The sequence below is a fragment of the Prionailurus bengalensis genome, chromosome B4, assembly GCF_016509475.1.
Source record: "Prionailurus bengalensis isolate Pbe53 chromosome B4, Fcat_Pben_1.1_paternal_pri, whole genome shotgun sequence".
Taxonomy (NCBI): Eukaryota; Metazoa; Chordata; class Mammalia; order Carnivora; family Felidae; genus Prionailurus; species Prionailurus bengalensis.
In genome coordinates this window covers 75782860-75807558 of record NC_057358.1, presented here as the reverse complement: position 1 = coordinate 75807558, position 24699 = coordinate 75782860, and the positions used below count along the sequence as shown (strand labels likewise).

Here is a 24699-nt window from a genome sequence, read left to right as displayed (position 1 = left end):
TTGTTGTTTAAGTCATCTTTACTCCCAACGTGGGGCTCAAACTCACAACCCTGAGGTCAAGAGTCACATGCTCTGCCGACTGAGCCAACCAGGTGTCCCTGGAACCCGTACTTTTGATACAAACATAGTAAACATGTTTTCACTTTTTAGAGAGATACGTAAAACAGTTTTCTGGAAGCAGTGGATCTTTATTTTGTCTCAGTTGTTTGAGACGTAACAAAATATATGATGCCGTCACTGTAAATTTTATTCCAAGCCCATTTATCTACCATTAGAATAGTTTACTTCCTTTAGGTGATCCTATATTGGTGATCTTTGTATATCTTTGACCTTTACAAAGTAACTGTGTATGCATTACTCTTTAAGGTGATTGATACTTAATAAACAAATATCTTGGTCCCGAGGTGTGCGGGTCTTGTGGATTGGCTCACTGAACATTTATTCCTAATCACCTTCTCTTTTGCCTTCCTTTACTAGAGAGGGTAGAAAAGAAAATGCTAAAACTTCCAGGCTCCCTTGCAGCTAGAGATGGCTATACAATAGTTTCGTTTAAGGAGAGGGGGGTGAAAATCTGCTGTGAGACCTTCTCTTCCTGTTTAAAAAGAAAAAACCAGGGGCTCCTGAGTGGCTCAGTCTGTTAAGCATCTGACTTTGGCTCAGGTCATGAACTCGCTGTTTGTGAGTTCGAGCGCTGCATTGGGCTCTGTGCTGACAGCTTGGAGTGTGGAGCCTGCTTTGGATTCTGTGTGTCTCTCTCTGCCCCTCCGCTGTTCATACTCTGTCTCTTTTTCTTTCTCTCTAAAAAATGAATAAACATGGGGCGCCTGGGTGGCTCAGTCAGTTAAGCGTCCGACTTAGGCTCAGGTCACGATCTCATAGTTCGTGAGTTCGAGCCCCATGTCGGGCTCTGTGCTGACTGTTCAGAGCCTGGAGCCTGCTTCACATTCTGTGTCTCCCTCTCTCTCTGCCCCTTCCCTGCTCATGCTGTGTCTCTCTCTGTCTCAAAAAATAAAATAAACATTTAAAAAAAATGAATAAACATTAATAAAAATTTTAAAAGAGCCATAGGAAGAGAAAGCCTTTGTCTTAGGCCTTTTGCTTTCTTCCTGATTGAAAACAAGAGAATTTGAGAATGATTTAATAAAGAGACTGTTTACAAAGGTGTGAGCAGGGTATAGGGAAACCACACAGGGGTAGAATAGTACCCTGGGGTGAGTATCAGAGAAACTGTTATCACTGTAGGCCTGAAGGGGAGAGAGCAACTAGAAACAGAACAAAAGAGGTAGTTGGGGGGGGGGAGAGTTGGAGGAGTGACTTGAGGGGTGCTGGGAACTTCCAAAGGGGACATAGATACTCTCTTCCATCCATGTGATTTTCTGTGAGGGCTTCTCATAGGCTGAACTCCACTGATATCCAGGGGGTAAGGTGTGCCTCCTGGAAACAAACCTGGGGGGAAAAGAATAGGGAGTTAATCTGGAAAGACAAACAGCATAAAAGCCATCTCATTTATCTTTATACCCATATTGTGCAACACTTTGTGAGAGTGTCTGGTACAAAGTAGGAGATGAATCAATTTTTGTAATGTTTATTTATTTTTGAGAGAGAGAGAGAGATACAGAGCTCTAGCAGGGGAGGGGCAGAGAGAAAGGGAGACACAGAATCCCAAGTAGGCTCCAGGCCCCTAGCTGTCAGCACAGAGCCCAATGCAGGCTCAAACCCATGAACCTTGAGATCATGACCTGAGCCGAAGTTGGGCGCTTAACGGAATGAGCCACCCGGGCGCATCAGAGATGAATACATTTTTGTTGACTTTCACTGAATCCAGTTCTTTGTTCTACCTTGCAGTGCTTAAGACCCAATTTGGAATCTCCACCAACCTCACTCAGGCCAAATAATCCAACATAAAGTTGCTGGTCTGCAAGGAACTCCCGTTACCCAGTTGAAAAGGTATTTGGGTCCCTTTCTGAGGCCAGATTAACTAGCTCTTTGAAACAACTTTTGTAGATCTGAACTCTTTAAAGCATTAAATAGTTCCACAGTTATACAAAGCCTGTCCTCCAGTACAATTTGGCTGCTAAATACCAATTCGTCAGGACCTTCCAGAAGAAATAACTTCTGTGTGCTATCTATATGGCTAAGTCTCAGTTTCCACATCTGTAAGATAAGGGTGATAACAGCTACCCATCATTCAAGTCTCAGGTACAAATGTCTTTGAAATCCTCAGGATTTCTAGGATATCATATAAAAGAAGAAGAGTACCACACCCCATTACTGTCTAGTCCATTAATATCTTGGGCTCCTCCCACCGCTACAGATATTATTTTTTTATTTTAGCTTATTTATGGTTTCCTCTTAGATTGTTGGTTTTCCCCCAAAAGAACACTTGCTCCTTATGAGCAAAGACCTTGTGTGTGTTGTTTGCTGCTGTATTCCCAGCACCTAGATAGGACATGATGATTGTTTGATAAATATGGTTGATAAATGGGTAAGTAATACCAATGACCGACTTTAGGGCTGTTGTGGATATTAAATGAGATAACAAAGAAATGCATCTGGCACAAAGTAGAACTCTCTATAAATCTAGCCATTTTCTTTCTTTCCCCCTCCCTCACCTCCTATGGCTAGCCCTTTAGCAAGTCAGGTTGACCTCAGCCTCAAAATGTAGCGTGAATTCTCTACTTCATTCACCGCTATCACTCTAGTCAAGCCACCTTCACCTCTCACCTGGACTACAAGTAACAGTCTCCTAGCTGATCTCCCTGCTTCCCCTTCTGCTTCTGTCCCCCTCATTCTTCACAACCAGAGGTATACTTCTTTTTTTTAAACCAGGGAAATATTTTAGAAACACTATTCAGATCATGGCGTGCCCCAGCTTAAACATGATCAACTGCTTTCTGGATGCTTAGAATTAGACCAAACTTCTTCTTTTCAAAAAAAATTTTGATGTTTATTTACTTTTGAGAGAGAGAGAGAGAGAGAGAGCAGAGGAGGGACACAGAGAGAGGGAGACACAGAATCTGAAGCAGGTTCCAGGTTCCAAGCTGTCAGCAGAGAGCCTGACGCGAGGCTTGAACCCACAAACGGCGAGATCATGATCTGAGCCAAAGTGGGGGCCTAACCAATTGAGCCATCCAGGTGCCCTTAGACCAAATTTCTTTACATAGCCTGGCCCCTGCCATTCTCTTGGATTTTGTCTGTTTTGGGCTGACTCTCTCTCTCTCTCTCTCTCTCTCTCTCCCCTCTTCTTCTCCTGGAATTTAACAAATTTATTTTCATCGTAACACCTGTAGCACTGATGGATTCTTCTGTCAGAATTTTGTTCTAGCTAGCTCTTTATTGTCCTTCAGACCTCAGTTTAAATGGGGCTTCCTTTGAGAGGAAGTTTTACTATCTAATGTGGTCGTTTCTTATTATGCTGCCTTTTATAGCACTTAATACTATCTAATATTTCCTTGTTTATATGTTTGTTTCTTCCACTAGGTTTTAAGCTTTATGCGCACAAAGACCTTGTCTGTCATGTTCACTGCTCTATCCCCAAAGCTAGAACAATGTCTGAAACATACAGTAAGTGCTGAATAAATACTTGAATAAATGAATGTGATGATTATGTTGATAACAACAAAATTTCAGATGACCTAGCCACAAATTCAATAACTTTTTCAAGAATAAGAGTTGCATTTCCGAAGATCCTGATAGACTATGGAAATTGACAATAAAAGATCTGAGGCTGAAGTCTGGGGGGAAGAAGAGATAATATATTGGAACTTGGGCCTTTTTTTTCCCTATCCAAGGATCTCAGAGACCTTGCAAAACGGAGGCCTAGAATCTTTTGACCAGAAATTCCAGCCAAGCCATAACGGGTATCTTCCATCCACGATTCTTGATTCTTCTTGATTCTTCGCAGCCGCTTGTGTCGGGTTGCAAATGCGCAAACACCTCTAGGACCCCGGCTTCCTTTCTGTTTCTTTATGAATGAACCGGCTTTAGTCTGCGCAGGCGCAGCTCCTGGTTCTCTGGCTCCACGTGAGGCCCACCCTTCCCTCCTGCTGGCGGCCCCGCCCTTATCCTTTCCAATGAACCAATGGCGAGCGGCCTGGGGGGCGGAGCCCGGAGCGGCGCGGCACTGTAGATCCCCCGGCGCCCGGCTCCCTCGCGTTAGTCTTGCTGTGTTGTGATCACGTGGCCAGCTCCGGGCGCGGCGCTTGTTTTGGTTTTCCTCTAGCTTGCCCCTGGCAGCTTCAGGGTGAGCGACTTTCCTGTGCCGGTTGCTGCGCCTACCTTACACTCTGATCTCCCTTTCTTAGGGCTCTTTCAGCCCGCAGTTCTGCAAGCCCCTTGGGGCCGGCTACTGCCATGCCGTTAGTTCGCTACAGGAAGGTGGTCATTCTCGGGTACCGCTCTGTAGGTGAGTCTCCGCCTTGGGGAGAGCACCGACGCACCGCGGCTTTGTGGCCAGAGGAGGCGCGCTGTCGCGGGAACGCGACCCAGACAGGAATGGTGGCATCGTTAGAACGGGGTTGTAGGGCGAGGATTGAAAGGATGGAGGAGGAAAGGCTGGGGTGGTGATAGTGTGTGGAGGGTTGCAGGAAGCAGGAGAACGTAAGGGTTAATGTGGGCTTGGTTGCCAGAACACCAGACTGGTCCCCAGTGTTACCCTGGGGACGGGGGGGGGGGGGGGGGGGGGGGGGGGGGGGGGGGTCAGGATTTGATGGATGGGGGCGCGGTCTGTGTGGGGCAAGTCGCAAGTGTCCGGGCGCGAGGCGACTTGATCCTAGGGGAATCCCGGATCTTTCCAGGGGTGGGGTGGGGAAAGTCTGCAGGAAAGGCTTCCTGCGGCGCTACTGAATGCATCCGGTGGCCAGGGTGCAGAGACCCAAGGCGAAGAGGGTGAGGGTAGGCTAAGGAAAAACATTGCATGGCACCCACAGGCTAGGGTGCTAATTTGGGGTCCTCTTTAGCCCTGGGCCACAGCCCCCGAAAGGGCAGAGGATGTAAATGTGGATGGATAATTTGGATACAACTACCACTGCTTCCCACAGGGAAGACATCTTTGGCACATCAGTTTGTGGAAGGCGAGTTCCTGGAAGGCTACGATCCTACAGTGGAGAATAGTGAGTAGATTTCTCCCCTAGGGGTGGGGCAGGGAGGTCTTTGTTGCCCCATCCAATTCCGTAATTAGGGAGTTTCCTGGTGCCAAGGGGCTGATTTGATTAGACCTTAAATCTAATCTTTTCTCTAGTAATCCTGTTCTATGAGTGGAGCTAGAGAGTGGATTTTGCAAGATACTGAGTCCAGGATGGTGTAGATGTAGACAATGAGAACCTTAACATTGTCCCTCTAGCTGCCTGGAGAGCTCCCTAGACCCGGTCCATCTATATCACCCCTAGGTTTAAGAATGTATGGGGGCACACATTGCTAGCCCTACAAGCACCTCACAGTCAAGTTTTCTTTTCTTTTCAGCTTACAGCAAGATAGTGACTCTTGGCAAAGATGAGTTTCACCTACACCTGGTGGACACAGCAGGGCAGGTACCAGTTTGGGGTAGGGTATCTAAACATGGCAGTTCAGTTGTGGGAGATGAAGTCTGGTTGCCTCTGTGGCTCATCTGTAAAGTAGTATTAAAAGAAAAGCATTTTAGCAGAGGGTAGTGTGCAGTGCACAATGGAGCTATTCTGTAAATTCTTGTTGAATAGAAATGATTGGAATATTGAGTGCCCTAGGGAGGGTCCCCAGGATGCAACCCACAAACCTTTGCCAGCTGAGTGTTATGTATCTAGGTACTGATGTTTCTGTTTCTTGTCAGGATGAGTACAGCATTCTGCCCTATTCATTCATCATTGGGGTCCATGGTTATGTGCTTGTGTATTCTGTCACCTCTCTGCATAGGTAAGTGACCAAGGTTATGAGTGGGGAACTTGGGAGGATCTGAGGGCTGTCTCAGAATAAGTTTATAGCTCCATTTCTTGTGTTTAAAGCTTCCAAGTCATTGAGAGTCTGTACCAAAAGCTACATGAAGGTCACGGGAAAACTCGGTGAGTGGCTCTGGGAGATAGAGACATAGTATGGACTTAAGGGGATGGAAGAGAGCAGGGGGTCCAAGTTAGGGAGGAGGCCAGGACAGATCCTGTCTGATCTGATGGGGAGTTGTCCAGCCTTGATGTGAAGGAGGTTGGGGTCCATGCAGAGTGGGAGGGGATCCTATAGTAACTGGTATTTCTTCACAGGCTGCCAGTGGTGCTAGTGGGGAACAAGGCAGATCTCTCTCCAGACAGGTATGAAGATCTCTATACCTAAAGGCAGAGGAAAGAGAGATAGACTAGGAATCAGTCAAGGCTCTAGTCCTGGTTCTGCCACTGACCTTAACAGTCATTTCACCTCTTTTTTGTCTAACTTGAAGGTTAACACAGGATAACCCTTCTTTGGTTTTTAAATTTTAAAAATGTTTATTTATTTTTGCAAGGGGCGGGAGGAAAGGAGGGGCAGAGAGAGCAGATGACACAGAATCCGAAGCAAGCTCCAGGCTCTGAGCTACCAACACGGGGCTTGAACTCATGAACTATGAGATCATGACCTGAGCTGAAGTCGTATGCTCAACCTACTGAGCCACCCAGGTGCCCCTACAAGATAACCCTTCTATTGAAAAAGCTGTAATTTCATATTTCAAGCCTCCATCCTAGGCTTCTTTGTTTTCCTTGATTTTCTCCTTCCTCAAGCCTCCTCCCAAACCTTGGAAGTGGGATGGGTAAGAGGAAGTCTAGATTCTCTAAAGATTTTGCAAAGAACGTGGGGACATTGCTGTCCTCCTTCTTCACGTCACAAATCTGTTTCTAGGGAAGTCCAGGCAGTTGAAGGGAAGAAGCTGGCAGAGTCCTGGGGTGCAACATTTATGGAGTCATCTGCTCGAGAGAATCAGGTGCTTGGCCTGAATATTAGGAAGGTGGTCGGGTAGCAGTGTTTTTCTTATGGCACTTCTTGGATATGGGGATGGTGGGGGAGTGGGGTATACACCTCAGAGCTGAGTCATATTGGTGGCAGTAACTAACTTTGTTGCTCTGATTCTCTGTCCCTTGCAGCTGACTCGAGGCATCTTCACCAAAGTCATCCAGGAAATTGCCCGGGTAGAGAATTCCTATGGGCAAGAGCGCCGCTGCCGTCTCATGTGAGCCCTCAGGCATTGGGTAGCTGCCTTGATTCTGCCCCTGGCACTTGCCAGGCTCCAGCGGGTGTAGGCCCTTAGGACTTCACGGGTATGGTTGCCAGCTGTGTTCCCAGTCCTCTGGTCACACAGTGTGGTACCCTCATGTTTGCACACTTCTCCCAGGCTCCAGTGGCCTGGTTGTCAATGTTTACAACGGGGCAAGGATGTCTCATGGGCACTGGCCTCTCGTCTTCTGTTTTTGCTAAATGAGTTGTTACAACCTGCAGGGTTGGGATATGAGTCCTAAGCATTCTTTATTCAGGACCCAGTCTTCTGTGCAGGTTTTGGATGTTGGCTGTGTGAAGGGAGCTGGGGACTCCTGAAGTGGAGCTGACTCCCTAGGGTAACAATGTATATATGCAAATAAACTGAGAAATCTTTTTGTCTTGGCTTCTCTGTATGTGGGGAGAGCTCACAGCCAGTATCTCCTTTTCCAAGGAATGGTGACTATGGCCTTTGGTGGGGAATAAGGGCTAACTCTTTCCTCCTACCTCATTGCTATTCCTTACTCCTCACTCATTCAGGAGGACCATTACCCTAAGACTTCTTACTTATTTTCCCCACCTTCTTTTCTCCTAGGTTCTCCTGTACAGGTACCAGTTGGCTGCCACTCCCATCCAAGTTTATAGGCTCTCAAGATCCCCTTAACTACAGAAACACTACCCTCTAGTGGCCAGCTGCCACATGCTGACCTAGCTTCCCTCCTGGGGGAAGCTGGCACTCAGCATTTGATGGCACTCAGAGAGAGGGTAGGGTTTGGGGAGGAAGGAAACCCCTCATCCTAGTGATGTAATAATTAAGAAGGAGGGTAGAGGCAGGGACGGAGTAAAGCGTTGGTGAAGATTTTGGCTTTCCAGAAGAGTCGAGTGAAGGAAGAAATAATGCTCCTGGTGTATATCAATCCTTCCATTCCCCATGTCCCCAGAGCCTTTCATTAAGTGGATGTTCTCTGGTCTTTTCATTACCTTTGGTGACCTTTTCACACCCTTCACACCTTTGGAATCATGTCACTTTTTTTAGGTGTCAAAAGGTATTGCTTCTACTCTTTCTTATTGACCGGCCATCTCAGCAGGAGGATGGACATTTTAGCTAGGAAGGATCAGTCCTATCTGCCTCTAGTTTTCCTGCTCACCCCCCATCCCCACCAGACCTAGGGTCTAACTGGCATAATACTTCTGCCAAGGATTTACAAGGGTTACTGGAATAGTACCATTAACAGGGAGAACACAGACTACTCTCGCCAACTGAGGGAGTCTGAGGTACCCTGTCAATGCACTTAGTTGGGAACGATGGGCAAAATCTTAGCTGTGACCTTGCTAGTGCTTGAGTCTAGGCTAGTTGGGCTTACAGTTGGGGTGACTGTTTGTCATACTGGTTTTTAAAAGTTCTGCCAACTGCTTTTACATCTCTAATCCAGAATCTAAAATATAAAGGCTGCTGGAAGGAGCATTCTCCAAAGGACAAGCTCGGTGGTTAAGGATTCTCTTTAGGGTGGTCACCACTCTCTTTCCTTATATTAAAGTTAGGTCCTTTTGCATATCTGACCTGGAATATTCAATATAGGTTATCTATTGCCCTGTTGCCATTGCCATGAGGTCTGGGATAGACTTATAAATGTTTGAAGTTTTCTAAAAGTGTATCAAGCGATCTCAAAGTCCTGACAAAAATAATGAATAGTAGTTAATAGCTAAGTTAGAATACTTTTCCACTTAGCCGTGTGACCTTGCACAGTCACTTAACCTCTCTGAGCCTCAATTTCTCATTTATGAAGTGTAGTTAAATCCGCATAGAGTTGAGGTGAGTTAGGTTGTGGTGATATTTGAAATGCTTAGAACAGTTTCTCTTACATAATAAACTCTTGAGAAAGGCGGCTCTTGTGTTATTGGAGGTCTTTTTGGTGAAGGTCAGCCTCCCTGGCTCTGGATGTAGAGAGTAGGGAGGGACCTTTCATTTTCCAACTTTTGTCTCTTGGTTAATTTATTCACTATAGCTGGGACAAGTGTGGAGTTGCTGCTGGCTTTTTTTTTTTTTTTTTTTTTTGCTGAAATAGACCCGAATGGTCAGTGCAGGGTACATGGTACCAGTGTCTGGCTAGCACAGGGCATGCCTAGTTCTAATCCTTCCTATGAACCTGGCTAGTAGAGATTTAAAGGTTTTCTGCTCTGTTAATATGGAAGCCACAAGTCACACATGGCTATTTAAGTTTAATTTAGTATTAAAATTAAACATAAAGTTCCTCAGTTGCACCACCTAGATTTCAAAGTGCTCAATAGCTACATGTGGCTGAGTCGAATTAGTGTAGCTGTAACGCATTTCCATCACTGCAGAAAGTTCTATTGGACAGCATTGTAAATAAACCCTTTTCCACAAAACCAGCCCTGCACCTGATTTACCTCTTTCTTCGCATCCTCCTTAAAAATAATTTTTTTTTAATTATCTAGATATATACAATCCTAGGAAAAACATGACCATTGGCTTGAATCATGGATGTCACTAGATGTAATTCGTTGGGAAATTTTACCTATTTTATTTAGCCTCAATCTCATCATAGAAACATAATTCTACGTAGTTCATAAGGAGGGTGAGGAATAACTAAGAATATATAAAGTATCTAGCACATAGTTAGTGTGTCTCTTTCTGTTCATCCCGTGGTTACAGCTAATGCAGAAAAGGCTTTCCAATCCTTTCTCACCCAGACTTACGGGGGTGTGTGGGGGAATGCCTGCAAGTAGTGTTTTGGGATCTTGTCTAGAGTAACAGCACTCCGGCCAGGTAGCAGAAAGGCTCCAAGGTACATCCCCTCTGTTTCCTAAAAAAGGGGACACAGGCCCTGAGGGTCCGGGGAGAAAGACTAGGGGTGGGGGTGGGAGCACCCGGGGAAAGGAAGGAAACTCCACATTTGTTTTGATGGGGGAGGTGTGTGTGGTGATTGTGGTAGCACTGAGTCTTCTTTCCTCACGGAGGGGTTTGAGAGCCACAAGGAACGACTAGGGACTCGTACCGCTTTCCTTAGGGCCCCCGAACGTGGCAAGAACCCACCCTTTGCAGCGCCAGGCGCCGTGCCTCACTTTCTCCATTTGCGGACTCCAGTTCCCAGGATGCAGAGCAGCGGCCAATCTCCTGGCTCTTCTTCCATCCCCCTCCCGGGAAATATTGCCCCTGGCCAAGGCAAGGGGGCTGGTGGAGCTTCTGGGACTGAAAACTGCAAGGGAACGGAACTAGAAAGTGGCCGCAGTCCTAGTTTCACGAGCCGGTCAGTGAAGGAGGCAGGTCCAGGGCCGGGGCGCAGAGGAGGGGGGCTTCATTCCCACGTGTCTGCACAGCGGCCGGCCCGGCGCAGTCGGGGTTAACCCGAGGCGGAGGGATCCCACAGCGTGTGCGTAGAACTGCAGAGTCACAGCCTTTCCTCCGAGAGGGCCGTATCCCTCCGCCGCTCCGCTCCAACACAAAATAGGGCCGCGTCTTCTCCTTTCTCCGCTTCTCGAGTGGGGTTCCCCAGGCAAAAGAGCCCCCCGGATCTTGCGCCGGAGGCTTCCTGAATCTCTACGACCGCTGCCGAGATCTCGGGCCAGGAAATAGCCCCTTCGCAGGAACCACCCTACCGGCCGAACAGGAGGCGGAGGGGGGGGAGGCGGAGCGGCGCCGCGCTGCACTACTTTCCTCTCCGGTTGCAAATGGCTGCCTCGTTCCCCACTTTCCGCTCAGTTTCCTGACCCCCCGGTGCCGGGAGCCGGGGTTGGGCCATGCACCTCTAGGCCCCCCGCGATCACAGCCAGCCGGGGGTCGAGGGGGTGCCGCCGATCAGAGCCGGCCAGGCCGGGGGCGGGGCAGCTCCCGAGGCCAGAGGGGAAGGGAGGCGAGCGCAGGGCCTGGAGCGGCCGGAGGGGAGCGGGCAGAGGGCTCGCACCGCCCGCCCCTTCCTCTTCCTCGCCCACCTACCCTCCTCCCTTCCCCGGGGGGGAGCAGAAGGTGGGGGGCTCGAAGCCTCAGAGGGTGAGCGCTCGGGGTCGAGGAGCCCGGCGCTGGGTGTGTGTCAGGTTCAGCCCCGCGGCCCCGCCGGCTCCGCGTCGCCGTAGCTTGCGCGGCCCCGGGGCGCCGGCCCGGGCGGGGAGAGGGGCTCGGCGCTCCAGCGAGGGTCTCACGTTCCATCCGGGCCCGGCGCGGGGCGGCGCGGCATTCCTTCCGGGCTGCTGGGGAGGCGCCTCGACGTTCCATCTGGAGAGCCTCGACGTTCCGCCCGAGCCCGGCGCGGGCGGCCGGGGCGCTGGCCCGGCCCTAGGACTGAGAGGCCGCCCGGCGACGCGGATGCGGAGCCTGCTCGCCCAAGATCAAAGCCACCGGTGCTCTCTTTGTGTCCGCTCGGGATTCGCCGCCCTGGGGCTGTCCATGGAAACCTAAACTGCTGGAACCCGAGGCAGAGAACCCTTCTTTGGCTTCTTGCGTTTTTTTGGGGGAGGAGGGTGGCCACTCCGACCTGGATTTACCGTTCTTGGCCCCCCTAAGCCCCCCCGTGCGGGGGGCGGCTGTGATCGCTCTGGCGGTTGGAGGTCGGGGAGCGGCCCGGGCTCTGGCCATGTTCTCGGATGAGGATTTCTGGATCGCCCTGTGAAGAGGTGAGTGAAGTCTGCCCGGCCAGGGCCCAGAAAGGGTTGGACTGGGGGCATAGCCAGATGGACTATCTTGGCCGGAGCTGGCCTTTAGGTTGGAGAAAGGGGTGCCAGAGCTGAGGAGGGTTCCTTTGGCAGTGTCTGTCAAGGCAACCTGAGCCAGTCGCCGGGGCAGAACCGAGGCCTGGTGTCTTGGGGTGTGCCTCTTTAAAGACTGGGGGTTCAGGGAACCACGGGAGTTTGGGAACCTGGCCAGATCGCCTTTCTGCCTGTTTATTTTTGTGTTGGGGGGAGCTCTGCTAAACTAGGACCCAGGCCCTGATGCCAGCACCAATCCCAGTTGGCTGCTTCTCCCTCAGGGTTCCTTGTGGGCCTTGGGAACAGAACAACTTTGGGAGGGAGGATAGAGTGCCACTGCCAGGTCAGACTTACTGCCAGGTTGGACTTTAAGGTTGTTCTTGCCCATCCGGGCACCCAGAGCAGTCTCTGGGAGACTCCAGGAACCCTAGATATTTCACCAGGCCTGATTTCACTGTGCAAAGGGAGAGTGTGTGGAAATTAACTAGTGTGATGAAGGGGGTGGCTGGGGCAAGAAGGAGGCGGGGCTGGGGGCAGCTCTGGCCTTGCTGTTCAACTTTAAACTGCCCCTGCCTGACAAAGTGACCCCAGCAAGGCCTAGTGCTGTCTTAGCCTGCTTTGCCTCCCCTCCTCTGGGGATGGACATAATCTCTAGGGGATTATAGAGTAGGCCGTTGAGATTTGCTCCCTGCGAATGTGGGCTGCAAAAAAATGGCTTTTGTCTCCCGCTTTCTCTGGGCCTAGTGTGGAGAGCTGGTTGCCCATAAGTCCTGGCCAATCCCATAGGCCCCTCCCAGACCTCTCCAAACCCTTTTCAATTAGGGAATGTTAACTGGTCCTCAGATCCTGTCCTAAGCCTACAGAATAGGGTGGCCTGTCCCTCTTTGGAGGAGAAATGACCTGATCAAGAGCTGTTTCAGCCAAAGCCTGTGTTTCCAACCCTGGCAGGAGGTGTTGGGGAGAAGGGGTGTGTATGTGAGTGCATGAAGGTGCAGCATGAGCCTCATGCCTCTGAGCCCTGGGCTGGGACAGCCCCTCTCACAGCTGTCATGCTGCCCAGCAGGGATTTGGCTGGTGTGTTTTGCTCCCTCACTCCACCCTCTCCAACATACATAGGTTAGATCTCTTCCAGTCTGATCTTGGAGAAAATAGGGGTTTTGCCCTTGAAAGATTTCTGGGTGGTAACCCTGAGGTGAGAGGTGCTACAGGGGTGGTAGAATGAGGCTAGCTGTCACCCATGCTCTCTGCCACTGCTGCCTCTGAAGGGACCCTCCTGTTGTGTGTCCCCAAAGAGCTTCCTTAGGAGGGACCTCTCCTTCTTAGCTGTGGCTGACCCCAGGATGACCCAGAGACCGTCCGGAGGGTCGACGGGCCCAGTGTTGCCATTTGGATTCTTCCTGGAGGGCTGGCCCAAAATGGGGGTGGGGAGAGGTGTGGTTTGATTCTCAGGCTGGGAACCAGGAAGTCCTGAGTCCTACAGAAGAGCTGTTCACTCAAGGGCCTACTTCAGCCTTTCACCTCTCCAAGCTTCCATTTCCCCTTTGGCTGGGAAAATAGAGTTAAAACTATTGGTCTGGGATGGTGTCAGGGAGGAGAGTGGGTTGAGATGAATCCCTGTCTTCTTTGCTGTTTTGGGCCTCTTAGGCCTGGGGCTAAGGGAAGCCAGCACAATTTTACCTCCTAGATCTGTACTTCTTTGGGATCTCTCGTTCCCCAGAGGAAGCCTGGCTAGGTATTAACCCAATTTAGATCCAGGGAAAAACCCTTGGTGTATATGTATGTGTGTGTGTGATTTCTGGCTGTGAATGATGGGATGGGGGAACCTGTGGTCTTTATTTGTTTAGCTGTGTTCAGGGGCCTGGCAACTGGGACTTGGCATTGGGGCACAGGTGCTAGACTGCAGGGGTAGAGAAATGGAGCCCCAGCTTCTTGGAGGTGCCCCTAGGTTGTTTTTGGCACAGCTTGGAGGATACTCTACTGTGTGCTACTTGGTCTATCTTCCATGTCCCCATGAATGAGGCTGTGGCTTTGGAAGATGTTGATACTCTGTCTTCCAAGGCTGACGAAGGTGGTTTCTGTATCTCCCCAAGCAGTGCCAGCCTTACCAGCTTGAGAGGGCTGCGCTCGGGGGAGGGCAGAGGAATTTGTCCCTCTGGCCTTGTGTGAAGCAGTCCTCCTCCCACCCGCTGTATTATCACTGTTGCTTTTTATTTCTTACTGTTTGTGACTCCTTTGGCCTCAACTTTTGAGAGCAGAGCTGGTAGAGGATCTTTGCGGGTGTGTAGTGGTAAGGAACACATTTAGGAAACTTTGAAGTCTTTGGGTGTGGTCGGGCCTTGAACGACTGCTTGGGAAGAGGGGGCTGGCTGGTACCCTGACCTCCAACCCCTACTTCCCAACAGTGGCTTCTAAGAGCCCCTTGAAGTTCCAGACCAGCTTTTCTGTGGGCCGGCCAGATGACCACCCGACTTTCCTTTCCGGTGTGGTTGTGTGGCAGGTTTGGGAAAGAGATGACCAGGGAATGGAGGTAACAGGTATCAGGTGGTACTTCACTTTCCCAATCTGGTAGATTCTGAAAGTATGAAGGGAAAAAAGTAAAACAAAATTTCTTTTCCGGTGATATGTCACAGAAGGTGCATTGCTAGTCTCTGAAAATGGAGTGTGAGCTCAGGGGAAGAGAACTGATATTGTGGTTCTTAGGTAATTGATTCATCAGTCCTAGGCACTTTTGAGGGTTCCCCCATCTATTTGCCCCAGTCACACAATCCCAGTGGCTGACCACTGGGGTAGTTGGTTTGGGAAGAGAGGCTTATCCTTACTAAGGTTGGTGTGGTCCCTCTGGTTAAATAAGAGTGGAAAAGGTGGGAGAGAGAAATTTCTCAAACTTTTATTTAGAGTTCTGTTTTAGGGATTCCCTCCTTCCATGCCCCCAGCTTCCTTAAGAACATACTTTCTTTTCTCTGCTTAAGCCCCTATCCCTCCCATTTAGAGCTGCTGGCACCTATCTCTTTCTCCCTTTTTCTTTTTTTAATTTTTTTTAATGTTTATTTATTTTTGGGAGAGAGAGAGAGAGAGAGAGAGAGTGTGAGTGAGAGTGTGGGGGAGGGGCAGAGAGAGCCAGAGACACAGAATCCAAAGCAGGCTCCAGGCCCCGAGCTGTCAGCACAGAGCCCAACACAGGGCTCAAACCCACAAACCATGAGATCATGACCTGAGCCGAAGTTGGACGCTTAACCGACTGAGCCACCCAGGCGCCCCTCTCCCTTTTTCTATAAGGTGACTTTCTTCTTCCTCACCTCTACAACTTTGCTTTTCTCTTTTCTGTACTCTGCTTAGTTCTCTCTGAGGTTTAGGAAAATATGTTCAACGGGTGGGTCTCAACCTTCTTAGGTGTAACTTTAGATTGTTTCATTTGGCTCTGGTATAGTCAGGCGTATCTTAGAAGAGGGGACCGTTACCCCCCCACCCCCATAGTGTGTGTGGAAACCCTGCTTTACCGAAGAGGAAGGAAGCTACTCTGCTATGCTGTGTCCTCCCGGGTTTAGAACTCCTCTAAGTGGCAGTGTGCTTCCTGAGACTACAACTCCCAGCATGCCTAGCTTCAAGCCTAGCTACACATGCTCAGTAACTCTTAAGGCCCACTTCTGTTAACTACTAGGGACCTCTGAGGAGGAAGGGCAGTTAGTGTTGCTAAGGGCAACGACCTGAGGCCTTCAGGCTGGGTGAGATCCTGAGCTCAGTCACAGCAGGGGAGGGGAGGTGGGAGGGGGCCTGAGCTGGATTTGGATGGGCCGTGGGTAGAATTTGGGGAGTTTCTTCTTTTTTGTTTGGGATCGCCTGTTTGAAACTGGTGGAAGTGGAGGAGATCCATCCATAGCTAGGCTTTAGTCCCAGTAATGAGTTCTATACCCTGTAAGACCCCAGACTCTGTCTCTGGGAGAGGGATTTTGACTGGATTCAGACTTCTTGGGTTATGGCTACCCCTGGGTTGGCACTGATGTACCTCTGGGATGGTAGCTGACTTGAGATCTGAAGAAAAAGGCCAGGGAATAGGGCACACCAGAAACCAAGAACTCAGACATGAAGCAAAGGGCAGTACTAGATATAGCTTGGATGTGCTTCTAGTTGGATGCTCTTGCCCTGGGAACTCTGACACAGGAGGTAGGAAGTGGGAAAGGGGAGAGGACCTCCTGAGAATCCAGAGCGGGAGAATAGGGTATGTGTTTATCTGGGGAGGAAGTAGGCAGTGGGTAAGGGTTAGGGAGAAAGTTTTTCCTTGTCATTAGAACAGGAGTTTGTAGGTATGGCTTTGCTCTGCTTTCTGTAAAGTAGTTACCAATAGCTGCCTTCCTCCTAGGATGCTAGGGAAAGTGTTTAGTGGGGAGACTTACTAGACATGTAGATCTTTCTTTCTGCTCTGACAGGTCTCCCCGAGAGGGCCCTGCCCAGTCGGAGAGAGGGATGGACAGCCAGAAGCCGCCTGGTGAGGATAAAGATTCAGAACCGGCAGGTGAGTAGGGCAAATTCTGGGTTTGCTGGCAGCTTTCTGCCCATCCCAGGCAACCTTAGATTTCTGGCCCTGGCACAAAGACAGGAGCTAAGTCTGTCTAATAGACAGGTAATTGAAGGACTTTGTTCTTTGGAGCAAAAGTCAAATTGCCATCACTGTAATTCACGAAGGGTTTTGGTTAATCTCATGGGTCTGATCAGTGGACTAGTATTTTTATTTATTTATTTATATATTTTTTTAATTTAAGTTAGTTAACATACATTGTAGTATCGGTTCCAGGAGTAGAAATTAGTGATTCATTATTTACATATGACACCTAGTGCTCATCCCAGCAACCGCCCTCTTTAATGCCCATCACCCATTTAGCCCATCCCTGCCCCCCCACCTCTCCTCCATCAACCCCCAGTTTGTTCTGTGCATTTAAGAGTCTCTTATGGTTTGCCTAGACTAGTACTATATAGAAGATGATGGCTGATGCTTGCTTCTTTGTTCATTCAGCTGATGGACCTGCAGCCTCTGAGGAGTCAGGCACCACTGAGCCAGACCTTCCCAACCCACATGTGGGGGAGGTCTCTGTGCCCAGTTCTGGAGGTCCTAGGCTTCAGGAGCCTCCCCAGGACTGCAGGTAACTTGGGGAAATGAGGATGTAAAGCCACACAAAGATTTGATTTGAGAGTCTGGACTTTCAAGGAGGAAGATTTAGGAAGATGAGTGTTTGGGAATCATAGGCATGCCAAATCATGGGGATGTTAGGGGTGCCTTTGGGCAGCGGTCGGCATGGTACTAACGCTTGTGTGTCCACAGTGGGGGTCCGGTGCGGCGTTGTGCTCTCTGTAACTGCGGGGAGCCCAGTCTACATGGGCAGCGGGAGCTACGGCGCTTTGAGTTGCCATTTGACTGGCCCCAGTGTCCAGTGGCGTCCCCTGGGGGGAATCCAGGGCCCAACGAGGCAGCGCTGCCCTGTGAGGACCTGTCACAGATTGGTTTCCCTGAGGGCCTGACACCTGCCCACCTAGGAGAACCTGGCGGTAAGTGAGGAGAGGTGGGGTAGCTGACTTGGGCAGGAAAAGGGGGTAGGGACTGGGTGGTCCTGAGCCAGTCATTACCTTTCTGCTAACTCTTTCCTTTCTGTTTATCCTTTTCCATTATAAAGGGTCCTGCTGGGCTCACCATTGGTGTGCTGCGTGGTCAGCAGGCGTATGGGGGCAGGAGGGCCCAGAACTATGTGGTGTGGACAAGGCCATCTTCTCAGGGATCTCACAGGTGGGGCTGGGGCCAAGGGATTGCATAGGCACAGGGTAGAGCGAGCAGGGCTGGTGGGCTTCTGAGAGGCTAGAATGAGAAGGGCAGTGGTTAGACGGAGGCAGAGCCAGTGCCTGACCTATTGCTCTGGGGAGAGTGGCTAGCACTGACACTTTGTCTCCACCCTGGCAGCGCTGTTCCCACTGCACCAGGCGCGGTGCCTCCATCCCTTGCCGCTCACCCGGATGTCCACGGCTTTACCACTTCCCCTGTGCGACTGCCAGTGGTTCCTTCTTATCCATGAAAACACTGCAGCTGCTATGCCCGGAGCACAGTGAGGGGGCTGCGCATCTGGGTAAGAAGTCCTACCCTCTGGACACAGGGCAAATAAGGGGCCAAGTGTGCCTGGGGTTTTTGTGTGAACTTATGCCCCACTAAAAGAGATGTGAACTTTGTGAGCGCAGGGACTTTTCCTTGTTTACCACGGTGTCTGCAGCGCCTAGAAGAGTGTCTCCCGTATATTGGGCAAATACCCAGTAACTATTTGTTGTTTGTTCGTTCTGTGTCTATGGAATGCCTGTTAACGTAGAGAGCACTGTGCTGAGTCCTGCAAGGAATCCATAGCTGACCCATCTTCTTTGTCTCTTCCCACGCTAGAGGAGGCTCGTTGTGCAGTATGTGAGGGACCAGGGGAATTGTGTGACCTGTTCTTCTGTACCAGCTGTGGGCATCACTATCACGGGGCCTGCCTGGACACTGCTCTGACTGCCCGCAAACGTGCTGGCTGGCAGTGCCCTGAATGCAAAGTGTGCCAAGCCTGCAGGTAAGAATAGGAGGGCAAGAGAGAAGCCTTAGGTGAAGCACAGGTTAGGGTTGAAAATGAGGGCAGGAAGGATCTGTTATGTGCCCTATGTGCCTGCAGGAAACCTGGGAATGACTCTAAGATGTTGGTCTGTGAGACGTGTGACAAAGGATACCACACCTTCTGCCTAAAACCACCAATGGAGGAACTGCCTGCTCACTCTTGGAAGTGCAAGGTGATTATCCCTCTGATTCTGCCTTACTCTCCCTAATTCTACCACCTATCACATCTCATTTCCCCATTGTGATGAGTCCTGTGCTCTCCTCCAGTCTGCTCTCTGACCAGTGCCTGTTTTGCCTGCTTACTTCCCCTAGGCATGCCGGGTATGCCGGGCCTGTGGGGCAGGCTCAGCAGAGCTGAATCCCAACTCTGAGTGGTTTGAGAATTACTCGCTCTGTCACCGCTGTCACAAAGCCCAAGGAGGACAGCCTGTCAGTTCTGTGGCTGAGCAGCATCCCCCTGTCTGTAGCAGGTAAGTAACATGGACTGAAGGAGATTGGGAAGTTAGGCAGTTTGGAGGTATTGAGACTGGCAGGGGCCGTGTTAAAGCAAGTCGACTTTGAGAGGGGAGCCCCAAGGTGGGCAGTACGATCTGTAGCATTCGTGCCTCACCTCAGCACGCTGTCTAAGAGCTGATAGCTGATTAGAGCCCTGGTGCCTGCTCCCCTGTACCCTCTGCAGGTTCTCACCCCCAGAGCCTGGTGATACCCCCACTGATGAGCCTGAAGCTCTGTACGTTGCATGCCAAGGGCAGCCAAAGGGTGGGCACGTGACCTCTATGCAACCCAAGGAACCGGGGCCCCTGCAATGTGAAGCCAAACCACTAGGTGAGTAGGGTTTGAGGGTTCCTGAAAATAATTCCTGTCTGTTCTGTGACAAGGGACAGTTTCTGCTTTGCCTTAAACCCTGTACTTTTGATGGAGTAGAGCTGGGCTAGGTGGGAGCATAGTGTGTTATGTCTGCAGGGAGAGCAGGGGCCCAACTTGAGCCCCAGTTGGAGGCCCCCCTAAATGAGGAGATGCCACTGCTGCCCCCACCTGAGGAGTCGCCCCTGTCCCCACCACCTGAGGAATCGCCCACATCCCCGCCGCCTGAGGCATCGCGCCTGTCCCCACCACCTGAGGAATCACCCCTCTCTCCACCGCCTGAGGAGTCTCCTCTGTCTCCTCCACCTGAGTCATCACCCTTTTCTCCACTGGAGGAGTCACCGTTCTCTCCACCAGAGGAGTCCCCCCCATCTCCCCCACTCGAGACACCCCTGTCTCCACCGCCTGAAGCATCACCCCTGTCCCCACCATTTGAAGAGTCTCCCCTGTCCCCCCCACCTGAGGAGTTGCCTACTTCCCCACCTCCTGAAGCATCTCGCCTGTCTCCACCACCTGAGGAGTCACCTATGTCCCCTCCACCTGAAGAATCACCCATGTCTCCACCACCTGAGGCATCTCGTCTGTTCCCACCATTTGAAGAATCACCCCTATCCCCTCCACCAGAGGAGTCTCCTCTCTCCCCACCACCAGAGGCATCACGTCTGTCCCCACCACCCGAGGACTCGCCCATGTCCCCACCACCTGAAGACTCGCCTATGTCCCCCCCGCCTGAGGTATCATGCCTGTCCCCCCTGCCTGAGGTGTCACGCCTGTCCCCACCGCCTGAGGAATCTCCCCTGTCCCCACCGCCCGAGGAGTCTCCCACGTCTCCTCCACCTGAGGCTTCACGCCTATTCCCGCCACCTGAGGACTCACCCGCTTCCCCACCACCCGAAGACTCACCTGCTTCTCCGCCCCCGGAGGAGCTGCTCATGACCCTACCGCTAGAGGAGTCATCCTTGTTGCCACTGCCTGAGGAGCCACGACTCTGCCACCGACCTGAGGAGCTGTGCCTGTCCCCTCGGCCTGAGGAGCCGCGCCTGTCCCCTCGGCCTGAGGAGCCGCGCCTGTCCCCTCGGCCTGAGGAGCCCTGTCTGTCCCCCCGGCCTGAGGAGCCGCGCCTGTCCCCCGCACTTGAGGAACCGCACCTGTCCCCTGCGCCTGAGAAGCTGCATTTATCCCCTCCGCTTGAGGAGCCACATCTGTCCCCCCGGCCTGAGAAGCCATGCCTGTCCCCTGCCCCTGAGGAGCTGTGTCTGTCTTCCCGGCCTGAGGAGCCCTGTCTGTCCCCCCGGCCTGAGGAGCCACGCCTGTCCCCCCGGCCTGAGGAGCCACGCCTGTCCCCCCAGCCTGAGGAGCCATGCCTGTCCCCCCTGCCTGAGGAGCCGCAGCTGTCCCCCGTGCCTGAGGAGCTACGCCTGTCCCCCGGGCCTGAGGAGCCGCGCCTGTCCCCCCAGCCTGAGGAGCCGCCCCTGTCCCCCCGGCCTGAGGAGTTGCGCTTGTCCCCCCAGCCTGAGGAACCGCGCCTGTCCCCTCGACCTGAAGAGCCCCCTGAGGAGCCAGGCCTATGCCCTGCACCTGAGGAATTGCCCTTGTTCCTCCCACCTGGGGAGCCACCTTTATCCCCCTTGCTTGGAGAGCCGGCCCTGTCTGAGCCTGGGGAACCACCTCTGTCCCCTCTACCTGAGGAGTTGCTGTTGTCCCCATCCGGGGAGCCATCCTTGTCACCTCAGCTGATGCCGCCAGGTAAGGGGATGTTAGTCCCCCTTTGTCTGGGACAGTCTTAATTCTTTATGGTGCATCTAATCTAAGAGCCTCCCTTTTTCTGTTTCCAGATCCTCTTCCTCCTCCACTCTCACCCATTATTACAGCTGTGGCCCCGCCGGCCCTGTCTCCTTTGGGGGAGTTAGAATACCCCTTTGGTGCCAAAGGGGACAGTGATCCTGAGTCGCCATTGGCTGCCCCCATCCTAGAGACACCCATCAGCCCTCCACCTGAAGCTAACTGCACTGACCCTGAGCCTGTACCTCCTATGATCCTTCCCCCATCTCCAGGCTCCCCAATGGGACCAGCTTCTCCCATCCTGATGGAACCCCTTCCCCCTCAGTGTTCTTCACTCCTGCAGCATTCCCTGCCTCCCCAAAACTCCCCTCCTTCCCAGTGCTCTCCTCCTGCTCTGCCACTGTCCATTCCCTCCCCACTGAGTCCCATGGAGAAGGCAGTGGAGGTCTCAGATGAGGCTGAGCCACATGAGATGGAGACTGAGAAAGTCCCAGAACCTGAGTGCCCAGCCTTGGAACCCAGCCCTACTAGTCCTCTCCCCTCCCCCATGGGTAACCTTTCCTGCCCTGCACCTAGTCCTGCCCCAGCTCTGGATGACTTCTCCGGTCTGGGGGAAGATACAGCCCCTCTGGATGGGACTGACACTCCTGGTTCACAGCCAGAGGCTGGACAGACCCCTGGCAGTTTGGCTAGTGAACTTAAGGGTTCCCCTGTGCTCCTGGACCCCGAGGAGCTGGCCCCTGTGACCCCTATGGAGGTCTATGGCCCAGAATGCAAGCAGGCAGGGCAGAGTTCACCCTGTGAAGAGCAAGAGGAGCCACGTGCACCAGTGGCCCCTACCCCACCCACTCTCATCAAATCCGACATCGTTAATGAGATCTCCAATCTGAGCCAGGGTGATGCCAGTGCCAGTTTTCCTGGCTCCGAGCCCCTTCTAGGCTCTCCCGACCCCGAAGGGGGCGGCTCCTTGTCCATGGAGCTGGGGGTATCTACAGACGTTAGTCCAGCCCGAGATGAGGGCTCCCTGCGACTCTGTACTGACTCGCTGCCAGAGACTGACGACTCGCTACTGTGTGATGCTGGGACAGCTATTGGCGGAGGCAAAGCTGAGGGGGACAAGGGGAGGCGGCGCAGCTCCCCAGCTCGTTCCCGCATCAAACAGGTGAGAGGCCATCCAGCCACTGGTTGTGGTCAATGTGATGTCAGTGTCAGATGTGTGATCCTATGTCACGGATAGCTTTCTACCTGGTTTACTGAATCCTAGACTCTTCAGGGATCCTTTATTCATCCTCTTTGTTAAGGGAAATACTGATACATAGAGAGGGAAGTGAAGTGCCCGGGTTCGTAGTTACCCAGTAAGAGAATGAGGACTAGAAAGTCAGGTCTCTCTAGCCAGTGTTTTTCTCATTGTGCCGTGTTGGTCACTTTCTCCTTGGGATGGGGGCATGGTTTGAGCTGGAGCTATCTACCTGTCACGGAGAGCTTGGCTTTTCCCCTGCCCTGAGTAGGACTCCTGGGCCTTATCACCTGTCATGCTCTGTCCGTTCATCTCTTCCCTTCCCCCCTGAGGCTGTAGACCCAGTACACTACAGGATTACAAACTCCTGACTTGCTGTTGTAATCGTCCTCTTCCCTCACTTAGGGTCGCAGCAGTAGTTTCCCAGGAAGACGCCGGCCACGTGGAGGAGCACATGGAGGACGCGGGAGAGGACGGGCCCGGCTAAAATCAACTACTTCTTCCATTGAGACTCTGGTAGTAAGGAGAGGCTTCCCATTTCCCAAACATGCTTCAGCTGGCCCTTTCAAGATTAAACACCCTTTAAATCCTGCCAGTCCCCTGCACGCCCACCTACCTGCTTGCTAGCCTAGGGCCTGTCCAGCTATGTCTGTGCTTCTGTCCACCTGGCCCCCAGGCTTCTCTGAAATCTCTGCTGTTGGGCTGAGGCCAAGTTTGGGAGCTGGGGTGTTCTTCTGCTTCTTAGTCCTGGCTCCTGGCCTTCATCTTAGCCAGGGGTTCACGCCTCCTTCCCCCCCAGCACCAAAGAGGAAAGCGGCTTAGTGGGGGCAGATTTAGCTGCCTCACTTGCCACAACTCTCTGCCTGTAAGGTTGCTGATATCGATAGCTCTCCCAGCAAAGAGGAAGAAGACGACGATGACGACACCATGCAAAATACTGTGGTTCTCTTCTCCAACACAGACAAGTTTGTCCTAATGCAGGTACTGTACTTGCCTGTGGTATAGTTCCATCCTCAGCACTGAGACCTGGCAGACCCAGTGTTGGCTGGGCATATTTTGGTGGGAGGGTAAATGGGGAAGACCAAACTGAGGACCTGCTTCTGGGGATACCCAGCTAATGAGAAAACACAGTGAATCAGGATCGTGTTCGTTTGTTTGTCCATCCATCAAATTTCTCTTTAGTGTCTCCTCTGGGCTGGGCAGTGAGCTAGGAGCAAGGGGTATAGCCGTAAAAAAGGCAGAAATGATCTCTGCCCTATTGAAGCTTATAGCCTGGGAAGTTTAATGTATGTTCCCACCTGAATCATCTCAAAGCTGATAGAATTTTGTCAGATATGTTACTCTCTCATCCTGACCAGTCTTTATCCTTCTTACCTTCCTTTCACTTCTCCTTCCTTTTACCCATGTCAGGAATTACCAATTCAGATTCCCTGGTCAGATGAGCAAGGCATGATAGGAAGGAACAGGCCCGTGATAGCTAAGTGTCCTGACAATGGGGGGTGGGTTTTTGGTTCCTTGACTCCCCCCTTTCAGATTAGTGTTGTAGTTGGTTGCTGGGACTGAGTGAGATTGAAGAGGCCAGGTTGGACATTCGGGTTTCTCTGTGTTTCTCTAGGACATGTGCGTGGTATGTGGCAGCTTTGGACGGGGAGCAGAGGGCCACCTCCTCGCCTGTTCCCAGTGTTCTCAGTGCTATCACCCTTATTGTGTCAACAGCAAGGTGAGTTCAAGGCCCAAGAGGCCTGGACTGGGAAATGGGGTCAGTTATTTCTTACATTAGGCCCCTGTTCTGGTCACACTACTTTATTTAAAAAATTTTAATTTGAGTATAATTGATATTGTTTGCTTAAAATGGCCATTGGTCATGGAAGTTACTTGTCAGTCACTAGTGGTTACAAACTCATCTTGGGGCAAAGTACTTTGGAAATCATGGCGGTCTTAATTAAGTTTCTTTGTCGTAGATCATGATTGGTATAATTTAATCCATCGTCTGAGTTGTGAAAACTTTACATGGCCTGGAGATAAAATATAAAATCAAAATCATAAGCACAAGTCTGCAAAGAGAAAGCAGTGTTTTTGACCCAAGTGTGGTCACTTGTTTTGGGGTTTTCATTAATGCTGATTTAGAACTCACTGCTGACATTCACTAATTTGTAGCAATAGCAGGTTCTAAACGTTCAAGAAATGTTGGGGGAGATACAACCTAATTATATCCACAGTCTCTTGGGGACTTGGCTAGTAAAAGATCGTAATGAGGTAGTGGCTGGGTGAGGCCATTCTCTGATCAGCAGAGATCCCTAGGAGCCTAAGTTTAGAG

At 51.4% G+C, this 24699-nt stretch overlaps 2 protein-coding genes across 13 annotated transcripts in view; both read left to right on the top strand.

Annotated features, from left to right (window-relative positions):
* Positions 1 to 4144: 4144 nt before the first annotated feature.
* Positions 4145 to 7578, top strand: RHEBL1 (RHEB like 1). The gene is made up of 8 exons (XM_043561800.1): positions 4145 to 4405; positions 5040 to 5111; positions 5461 to 5528; positions 5804 to 5886; positions 5976 to 6032; positions 6225 to 6272; positions 6832 to 6913; positions 7074 to 7578. The coding sequence occupies exons 1-8, from the start codon at positions 4354 to 4356 to the stop codon at positions 7161 to 7163; spliced, it is 552 nt and encodes a 183-aa protein (XP_043417735.1). The 5' UTR covers positions 4145 to 4353; the 3' UTR covers positions 7164 to 7578.
* Positions 7579 to 10618: 3040 nt separating this feature from the next.
* KMT2D (lysine methyltransferase 2D) overlaps positions 10619 to 24699 on the top strand; it is a 40411-nt gene continuing 26330 nt past the window's right edge. For 6 of the 12 annotated variants that reach the window (XM_043561784.1, XM_043561787.1, XM_043561795.1 and 3 more), the window contains exons 1-15: positions 10619 to 11811; positions 16308 to 16393; positions 16892 to 17018; positions 17198 to 17421; positions 17547 to 17656; positions 17828 to 17990; positions 18293 to 18458; positions 18558 to 18672; positions 18812 to 18969; positions 19179 to 19324; positions 19463 to 21109; positions 21199 to 22307; positions 22788 to 22901; positions 23253 to 23363; positions 23998 to 24102. In XM_043561784.1, coding sequence (XP_043417719.1) covers positions 16345 to 16393; positions 16892 to 17018; positions 17198 to 17421; positions 17547 to 17656; positions 17828 to 17990; positions 18293 to 18458; positions 18558 to 18672; positions 18812 to 18969; positions 19179 to 19324; positions 19463 to 21109; positions 21199 to 22307; positions 22788 to 22901; positions 23253 to 23363; positions 23998 to 24102 — 4344 coding nt within the window. In that variant the 5' untranslated portion in view covers positions 10619 to 11811; positions 16308 to 16344. The remainder of the gene's footprint in view (positions 11812 to 16307; positions 16394 to 16891; positions 17019 to 17197; positions 17422 to 17546; positions 17657 to 17827; positions 17991 to 18292; positions 18459 to 18557; positions 18673 to 18811; positions 18970 to 19178; positions 19325 to 19462; positions 21110 to 21198; positions 22308 to 22787; positions 22902 to 23252; positions 23364 to 23997; positions 24103 to 24699) is intronic. The other 6 variants (XM_043561793.1, XM_043561791.1, XM_043561788.1 and 3 more) reach the window with 3 other exon arrangements.

Coding starts and splice junctions, on each gene's coding strand:
- RHEBL1 (XM_043561800.1), top strand. CDS start 4,354: ATGCCGTTAGTTCGCTACAGGAAGGTGGTCATTCTCGGGTACCGCTCT. Junction 4,406..5,039: donor TCTCGGGTACCGCTCTGTAG/GTGAGTCTCCGC, acceptor TGCTTCCCACAG/GGAAGACATCTTTGGCACAT. Junction 6,273..6,831: donor GCAGATCTCTCTCCAGACAG/GTATGAAGATCT, acceptor ATCTGTTTCTAG/GGAAGTCCAGGCAGTTGAAG.